This window comes from Pinus tabuliformis, chromosome 3_1, assembly GCF_031772625.1.
Source record: "Pinus tabuliformis cultivar Carrire ecotype Pingquan chromosome 3_1, CPIR1, whole genome shotgun sequence".
NCBI classification, from domain to species: domain Eukaryota; kingdom Viridiplantae; phylum Streptophyta; class Pinopsida; order Pinales; family Pinaceae; genus Pinus; species Pinus tabuliformis.
In genome coordinates, this window is record NC_142301.1 from 803,417,805 (window position 1) to 803,427,746 (window position 9,942).

General features: G+C 41.8%; 1 protein-coding gene across 1 annotated transcript; it reads left to right on the forward strand.

The window, feature by feature from the left end:
• Nucleotides 1–7,043: 7,043 nt before the first annotated feature.
• On the forward strand, nucleotides 7,044–7,592 carry LOC149189886 (uncharacterized). The gene has a single exon (XM_089410371.1). The coding sequence runs from the start codon at nucleotides 7,044–7,046 to the stop codon at nucleotides 7,590–7,592; it is 549 nt and encodes a 182-aa protein (XP_089266497.1).
• The last annotated feature ends 2,350 nt before the right edge of the window (nucleotides 7,593–9,942 follow it).

The window sequence follows — 9,942 nt, forward strand, 5'->3', positions numbered from 1 at the left end:
GAACCTTCAGTTAACTGGAGTAACACTTGTGGATGCACTTGTGCACCAATTGAATATTAGTCCTCTATTAGTTCCACAAACAATTACAACTAATTTAACTGACCATAACTCAATAATCTGAGTTAATCTAATTACAACTGAAATAAACTCATCCTGGACCCCTAAAATTTAGGGAGAACATATACATGACTACAGAAAGACTTCCATCTCGAAATTCCTAAGAAAGTTAAGTTAATTAAATTGATTTAACTATTTACAAGTTTCTATGAGAATATAATTCGATTTTAATTCACAGTTTAATTCAAGGACAAATTAAACTGGAATTTCTTGTTGCCATTTCTCAACACTCCCTCTCAACAAGAAAGAGATTATCTGCTACCCCGATCCTGTCTCTGAGAAACCCGAATTTACATCTTGAAAATGCCTTTGTCAAAATGTCAGCATCTTTCTCCTCCATGGGAATGTACTCTAACAACATGATCCACCTCAATACACAATCCCATAGATGATGATATCAGATATCAATGTTCTTGGACCTATCATGAAAAATGGATTTTCAGAGAGTTTGATACATCTCTAATTATCACACTAAATCACTGTCGGATCCATCTGCTAACCAAATAGACCAACTAGGATCTTCCTCATCCAGATGGCCTCACATGATGCCTGACTTACAACCATGTACTTTGCCTCTCCCAAACTGAGTGAAACCAATCTCTGTTTCCTGCTGTACCAAGAAACTACCACTGACCTAATACTGAAAATCCCTCCTGATGTTCTTTTTTGGCCGGATGGACTCCCCGCCCAATCTGCATTGTTGAAGCCTTGAAGCTTCACTCCCTCTGCCCATCTGTACCAGAATCCATACTAAGAAGTGCCCCTGAGGTATCCCAATACATGATTTGCAACCTTCCTGTTGGGAAGGGGTCCCTGGGGCCAGTTAAGTCAAGATTTAAGTCAATTTTGTAATATCTTTTTGTAGCGAATGTAAAGTCTTCGCGAAATGTGGAAGCGAAGTGAAAAGCTAGTAGAAGTCAAAGGGGCTTTAGTCCCTTAGTTGGGTAGGTGATAGAGTTGTTTTGAGACCTGCCCATGGTCTATGAACCATGGTATTGTAAAGAAAATGCTATGTATAGATGAGTCATAGAGATTCTTAAAGGGGTATCTTATAGTGAAGAATCATTGTAAGGGCAAGGTGCTAAGGTAGGAAAGGTATGTTTCCTGTACTTAGGCAAAAGGGGAAGGCTCTTGAAGTTGAGTGCACGGAGACCTTGGTAAGTCCGCAGGACTAGTGTGCGGGCCCCTACAGTTGAGTGCGCAAGGAAAATAAGTCTGAATTGAATGATTATACTTAATAAAGACTATTTTGAGCTGAATCTGGTGCATCTGTGTCTTGTTATTTACTTTTGCAAAGTTTATGTATATTTGCTCTATGTTATGGTTTACATGAATTAATGCCTATTTACTGCGCGAAAGTAGTATATATGTAATCTTTATGCATGATAAGCATAATTAGGAACCTTCACGAAGATATGGGGGCTATTTAGATAAATTTGTAGTAGTTATTTGTTCGGATAGGTTAAAGGTGCGCGAAGGTAGATCTAAGCCATAAGGACTAGAAGAACACATCACACAAGCCTTTGGATGCAGAAACCTGGTTCTAGCATCCCCCAATACTGCTTCGGGTGAGACTAGAGCTTGCGCTATGCGGGTTGTTGCTGAAAGGGTTAGCATTTAGGATTTTGATGGTTGGTGTAGATAACGTTGAACCTGGGTCAGGCCCCTTCAAGCCAACAAATGGTTTTGTCGCTGGAACCGAGATCTATCTAAGGAATGTGTGATGTCGAATAAGTGGTTTTCTACTAAGAAGGAAACCAAGAAGTAGATAGATTGAAAGCTGCACGTGTTTACAGCTCAGGAGAATAGAAACCGATGATTATCCAAGGAACAGTGGCTGAAAAGATACCTGTACACAAACGAGACAGAATCCTTTTTCTGTTTCTTTCCTTGCGAATTCCATGAGTGGCTGTCTAGATTAGCAGACAGCCAGGGTACGTGGAGGCTTGAAAACCCTATTGTGTGGACTCTAGAGCTGGTGAAGTGCCTAGAATATTCAGAAAATAACATCACGCGGGCTATTGATCACTGGATTGATCGTATCTTAGGAGGATTCGTCACTGAGCTCGCGATTGAAATGACCATCAGCTATAGCGAAGTAGAGCGCAGGTTCTTCAAGGGACTGCGAGGTAAGTATTTAAAATCCCTGAAAAATTGGATTAAGATGTTTTTGTGTGAAAAAGGGTTATGCCATTACCTTCATGTTCGGGACTACGCGAAGCAGAAAACCCTTTAGAAGGAACAAAGAATCAGACTCTGAATAAAGTTCGTTGTTAGAATCCTCCTCTAATGACAATGAAGGAACTATTCTGAGTACACCACGAAGTGTGCTGCAGATAGTAAGTTAGGGTATCCTGAGGATACCTCACCCACCCACTCCACCTCCACCTCCACCTCTGCCGCATACACCTACGCCTTCATCTCCACCTCCACCTCCCCATCAACCATTCAACATGGCGAGAAAAATGAAGATGTCAATCTTTAAAGGGGTAGGGAGCGAAGACGCCGAACAATTCTGGTTTGTTGCAGATGCTGTGTAGACAACACATCAGATTACTGATGATAATATAGCTAAAGTGCAGCTGGTCACGCCACTGCAGGATAGGGCACTAACTTGGTATATCAAGTTCTATTAAGTTAGACCTAGCGTGACGATGGTAGAGACTCAGCAGGCATTGAACAATGAGTTTAAGAAGCCTAAGTCTCAGGCGTAGTCTGTAATCGAGTTTAAGGAAATACAACAGAGGATAAATGAGTCCTTGTGGGATTTCGATCAAAGGCTAAAATTCTTGATCCTGTAGGTTAATATGAAGATCACGGATGATCATCACAAAAATTGGTACATTGCTTCATTATTGCCTCATTTGAGATTACAATTATCACAACAGAAGATAGGAATGCAAGAAGAAGTTGTGGAGATCGCGATGAGGTTGGAAGCCTCACCGATACATGATACGAATGTTGGAGTACAACATCTTCAGTCGCAGTTGGCAAGTCTTCACATGGAGTTGTAGAGTTTGAAGACAGGAAAAGATGCTCAAACTTAGGTGCGCGTTGAAGTGTGGTGTATAAAATGTAAGGATAAGGGACATGATAAGAAGCATTGCCTTGCTTATTAGAATTATTTGATCAGTGGAGGTCTTGTGCCTTTGAAGCATGAAAAAATTGTGGGACCAAGTGCAGGAGTACCATTATGGTTTGCTATCTTCCAGATAGCTGGGAAGCACGCAACTGACAATTGTCACCTCTTACAAAATTTTGTACAAACTCCGCAACAATTGTTTTTTACTTTCTGTATATCAATTGGGCATGATGAGCGAAACTGTCGAAGCTATGAATTAATGATGGAGTGGATCCTACATATTGAATGCAAGCAGAAAATTGGCCTCAGGATCAGGGTGCAGGTGCGATGCGTGGAGGATTCCAAGGCCATGGAAGAGGAAGAGGAGGAGGGGTTGGAAGAGGTAGTGGACAAATGATTTGTTATAATTGTGGTGAAGCAGGACATACTGCGCGTGACTGTCAGAACCCAACACATTCATCTTGTCAATATTGCAGACATTTTGATCATGTGATAGAAGATTTCCTAGTGATGATAGCCAAAATTAAGGAGAGAAAGACACAACAACCTACGCAAAACATACATATGATGAGGGCAGATCCTCGCGAAGAGGACCATAAAATTAATATCGTAACATGAAGTGGTATGGCCACAAGAGAAGATAATGGAAAGAAACCAGATATTGAAGGATGGGTGTGTAAGGCTGCTGAGAAGGAGGTTAAATTTGATCTCAACAGAGTTAGAGAAAATTTTATGGAGGCCAAGAAGAATTTTGTTGAAGCTTCTACGTCATGGAGTAAAGAGAAATTGGCTGAAAATAGTGAAGTACAGGACATGGATCCTTCACTATTGGCTACTTTTCTGAAAACTTTTATGAAGCTATTGTGGGATAAGAAGGCAGTTGAAGGACTCCTGGAGCTAATTGAAAAATGTACGGGAAAAAGTAAGACTCCTTCAAAACAACGCGCTGTAAGGAAACTGGGTAAACATAAGAAGCAAATAGGGCGTGAGATGAGGCTGACCACGTAGATTGGAGAATATGAAATGGATCAAGTCATATTAGATCTGGGATCTGATGAAAATGTACTTCCTAAGTATACGTGGGAGAGAATGGGGAGACATGTGCTACAATGGTCTCCTATAAAACTGCGCATGGCTAACATGCAGAAAGTCATTCCAATGGGGTGCTTGTATGGGGTAACTATCGATATTGAGGGAGTGAGCACTCTAGCCGATTTCGAAGTAATTGAAATAGTAGATGAAAATAATCCTTACTCGATGCTAATAGGAATTTATTGGGCCTTCGACATGGATGCTATGATTAATATGAAGAAGCGAAGGATGACATTTGAGAAGAAGGCACTTAGGGTTATCATGCCATTGGACTCTGCTGAAGGAGCGTGCTACATTGAACCGTCTGTGACTATGAGGAGGATGATGATCTAGATCAAATATACAAGATAATTGCACACGATGAAGATTGGGTCGATCCCACTACAGATGGGCGAATCAGGTGGGATAAAGATAGCTCCTGTACCTCAGATTCAAATGAAGAACTCAAGCACTGGAAGAATAGGTTACACGAAGTTTCTACGCTACGTTGCAATAGGATGACGAATTGTTGTGGTGTGTGTCCACGAAGGTAAGAAATCTCCTGCATTATGATGGTTTAAATGATGTTAATTTATTTTTGGATGAGTTTGAAAGGGAGGTGCCCGAAGAACATCGATTCCAGGCACTTGATATGGCACTATGCACTACGCCTGCCTGTTGGTGGGGTATGCACAAGGATAGCTTCACTGACTGGAAAGTGTACAAGCGAATGATGAAGTTAAGGTTCGGGTACACGAATACCCGCTTGAAAGATAAATATTCAGGAAAGGATGATCCACATGAGCATTTGGTGTGATGGGCTAAAGCTTGGGGGGAGGAACCTCAACCAGAATGGGTACATATTTTTTGTCACACCCTAGATACTATTCCAATGAACTGGTACTTGGAAATAGAGCTACACCATGGGATGACCAACTGGGATATCCTGAGGGAAATTTTCTTTCTAACTTTCAACTTTAAGGACGAGTTTGAGTGTATTGATCAAGCGCTCTCAGAAATCAAGGCTGCAATCAATATTTAGGATGCCTGAGGAGCCGATAGAATGGGTTCAACCGGACTGGAACACACAACTATGCCATGTGCTAGAATGCTACAATGTGACTGCAGAAGAAGAAGAAGAGGATCCATGGAATATCAACATTCCAGAGACCAAGGGGCAGCATGAGGTTGAAGGACCCAAAGCAGTGAACTCTGATATAACAGAACCCCTAGAGACTAGGCAAGTAAACATTGGGTCTGACACGCAGCCTAAGTTTACAAAGATAGGTGATTATTGGGATGAAGATACAGTCGATAAAGTGGAGGAACTACTACACGAATATCAGGACTTGTTTCCTACCAAGTTCTTGGACCGCAAAGGAATAATAGGGGATCTAAGAGTGATGAAGATCACCTTAAAGCCCGATGTGAAGCCTGTAAAATAGAGACCCTACCGTCTAAATCCTAAGTATAAGGAGAAGGCGAGCAAAGAGCTAGATAAAATGATGGATGATGGAATCATTGAGCCAATAGAAGTGTCTGATTGGGTAAGCCCTATGGTTGTCCAGGAAAAGAAGTAACAAGGTGAAATCAGGATATGCGTAGATCTAAGAAAGCTTAATGATGCGTGTGTTCATGACCCATTTCAAACCCCGTTTATGGATGAAGTTTTGGAGAATTTTGGGGGGCAGGAAGCTCATTCATTCACTGATCAGTTCTCAGGGTACCATCAGATTAAGATTGCACCAGAGGATCGCAACAATACCACCTTCGCGATGGAGTGGGGATGCTTTCAGTACACAATGATTCCATTCGAGCTAAATAATGTGCCATCGATCTTTTCAAGGGTTGTAGTTGCATCGTTTAAAGAATTCATCCATAATTTCTTAGAAGTGTATTTTGATGACTAGAATGTGTTTGGATTGGTTAAGCGCCATGTTGCAAGTTTGCAACTTATGTTGGATACTTATCGCAGATACCAAATTGCCCTGAATCTGAAGAAATGCATCTTTTGTGTACCTTATGGGATATTGCTAGGCCATGTAGTCTGCAAGTAGGCATTAATGGTAGAACCTACAAAGATAGCTGTGATTATCAATTTAGAAGCTCTGAAGAATGTAAAGCAAATACGTGCAATGCTGGGGCACACAGGATACTATAGGAAGTTTATCAAAGCTATGCATAGATAACTGTGCCGATGGAGAAATTACTGAAGAAGGACGTGACTTTTTGTTGGGATGAGGAGTGTCAGCGCAATCTGGATGTGTTAAAGGAAAATATGGTGACTGCGCGCATTTTGGTGTTTCCAGACTGGAAGAAATAGTTTCATGTACATGTAGATGCCTCTTGTATTGCGTTGGGTGCGGTATTGGCCCAACCAGGAGAAGGAAAAATTGATCATGCTATCACCTTTGCAAGAAGGAAATTGTCAAAGGCCAAGAATAATGATTCAACTATAGAGCGCGAAGGACTGGCGATGGTCTACGCACTGCAGAAATTCCGACATTACCCGGTTAGGCACACATTTCAAGTACTTGGTCAACAAGATCATGTTGGGGGGAAGATCTGTGGGTGGTTATTGCTTTTTTAGGAATATGATTTTGAGGTAATTGTGAAGCCTGAATGATTAAACGCAGGACTAGATCATCCATCCAGGATCGAGATAGGCAAAGAACCTACTAGTCTAGAAGAAGGCTTGTCCGATGTGCAAATCTTTGCAGTGTGTATCGCAGATGATCGTTTCACTAATATAATCCATTTTTTGACTACTGGCATGGCCCCAAAGGGATATTCTGCTCAACAGAAAAAGGAATTGGTGGTCCGCGCTGCTGATTTTTTGGTGATCGCAGGGCACTTGTATAAGATGGGCACTGATGAAATACTACGTCAATATGTTCCAGAGTTTGAACGTGCTAGCATCCTCGCTAAAGAACATGGAGGCATAGTGGAAGGACACTATGCGAGCAGAGCAACCCCGCAGAAGATTTTGCGTGCAAGGTTATGGTGGCCAATGGTGTATAAGGATTCTAAGGTGTTTTGTAGGGCATGTGATGCATTTCAACGGACAGGAAAGCCATCGCAGAGGGACACACTACCCTTAAATCCTCAGATTTCATTACAAGTCTTTGATAAATGGGCAATTGACTTTGTGGGTCCGATACAACCACCTGGGAAAAAGACAAGCACGCGATATATTATGACGGTGACCGAATACTTGACAAGATGGGTAGAAGCACAATCGGTGAAAGGCTGTAGTGTTGATACCATTGCGAAGTTCCTATTTGAATATGTCTTGACAAGGTTGGGTGTCCTAAGATACTGATGAGTGATAGGGGTACGCATTTTCTAATGAAACTATTACCGCAATGCTTGAAGAATTTCAGGTCTATCATCAAAAGAATACGCCCTATCATCCTTAGGTAAATGGTACTGTTGAAGCATTCAATAAAATCCTGTAGACTGCATTGACCAAGGTCTGCAATGCATAGAGGAATGATTGGGTGTGCACATACCTGAGGTCCTATGGGCATATAGGACGACATGTAAAAAGTTGACAGGCCAAAATCCATTTAGATTGGTCTATGGGATAGAGGCTGTAATGCCTATGGAGTATATTGTGTCAAGTCTTTGGACTGCAGCATTAACTGATATGGAATATCGCGAGACTATGGAGAAATGTCTCACACAGTTGTTGGAATTAGAAGAAGACCGATTTATAGCGGGATTTCACCAATAGGTGCAAAAGGAGTGTGAGAAGGCTTGACACGATCGACATATTAAGCTACACACCTTCAAGGTAAATGATTTAGTCCTACTTTATGATAGCAAATTCACGAAGTTTCATGGAAAGTTCCAAATGCATTGGATAGGTCCCTATGTCGTCAAGAAAATTACAGATGGTGGCGTAGTTCAGCTCGCAAAGCTAAATGGGGAAATATTTCTAGGTAAAGTCAATGGAAGTTAATTGAAGTTGTACAAAGGGGATCCTGCCCCTGCACAATGAATATATGATGGCAGGATAGTGTTAGTACTCCAGGCAACTGCAAGGAAGTGTGGGACTATAAACTACACTACCCAAAAAGTAGAAGATTGAAGTAAGGGGGATGCATGATGGAAGCAAGACAAGCACTAGAAGGAGCTGCGCCAAGAGGGTTGTGCCATGGAGGATGGTTCTTTGCAATAAGGTTGAAAAATAGACGTTGGGTGCATTGTAGATGATTGGATGGCGAAAATCCCGTTGGGAAGAGCGAGTAGGCTGCATTTATGGTGCAAATATTTGGAAATCGATTGCCAAACATGCATTTATGATCAGAAATTGGAGGGAACGGTCAGATTTGAATTTGAAATCGCCTATAAATCTAGAATGCTGGCCTGCATTACAACACTTTTCTCTAAGAGAGTTTGTTTCCAGAAAGATTACTATATGTCTATGAACCGAGAATATTGGGAAGATATTTTTAATCGTCTAGGGCTAGCTAACATATCTGAAACCTTCCAAAAGGCCTTTGTAGACAACATGATAGCCACTAACCCCACAGAAGCCAGGAGTTCTAAAGCCACTATCTCTGAAGTTACTGTCTCTCAAACCGCAACCCCTGAAATAATGTCAGCAATGGAAGCCACACTGTCTGTGCCTATGATGCCGAGGTCGCCTAGGCCTAAATCATATGTTGCTAAGGAAAAATAGAAAAAACCACATTCTGTTTCGGTGAGGCAGTCACCGAGGAAGAACCCTACGGAGATTCTGCAGAAAGGGAAGATGGAAAAATCCAAACAACCACATGAACCCCTAGATCTTGATGAAGAGGAGCTTCACGAAGGGGTTAAAGAGTTGGATGCTAAGGAGGAGGGTGAGCCTATCACTAGGCTCCTGAAGTATATCCCTCTGCGGAAAGGCGATGCAAAGGTCCTAAAAGATCCCGATTCTGGTAAGTTCATGATCTTTACACCGCTATTTCTGGAAAAGGTGGTATTTGAAGGCATGCTCTTAGGGCACATTCTTGCAATTAAAATGGAAGATTAGGATCTAGATGATCACGAAAAATTTCCGCAGTTGGCACCATACAAGTATCTGGCCAAGATCTATTATGAAGAGACATGAGTCGTGCGACTGGAGCCTATGAAGTGGGTTGCGATGGTTGAGAAGGCCGGATTGATGAATATGCTATGGGTATCACATTTCAGCAGAACCACTATCAACATGGTGTGCGTATTCCAATTACTCACATTGGTTCATGATGGGTGTCTCTGGCTGGGAGATCCCATCCCCATCACAGATATGTTGATCCACCACATCACACGGTTACCCTAACAAGGGGTGGATCCAAATAAGGAGTTTGGAGACAAGGGTAAGGAAAAACAACATGCAAAAATAATGAAGAGTGAGTTTAGCTTAGTGAAGAAGTCGCGAGGATACTCCATCCGCTCCATCACAGACAAGGTGGTGCAATTTTCTGCTCATTTTTTTGCTTGAAAGGTCATGAGAATGTGCCGCGTGGATTAGGTGCTGACGCCAGTCATTTCATTGGCTGCACAATGTGTGAAGAGGGTGTAATACAAATGGGCACAATATTTGTGTAAGGAGTTTTTGTTGAATTGTCGCGAAGCACAGGATGGCGATAAGACATTTCACTATGCTTGGATACTATTGTTAATTTCCCTAGTTTCATGGA

What these genes read in the sequence shown, in the direction of transcription:
- LOC149189886 (XM_089410371.1), top strand. Translation starts at nt 7,044, where the DNA reads ATGGCCCCAAAGGGATATTCTGCTCAACAGAAAAAGGAATTGGTGGTC.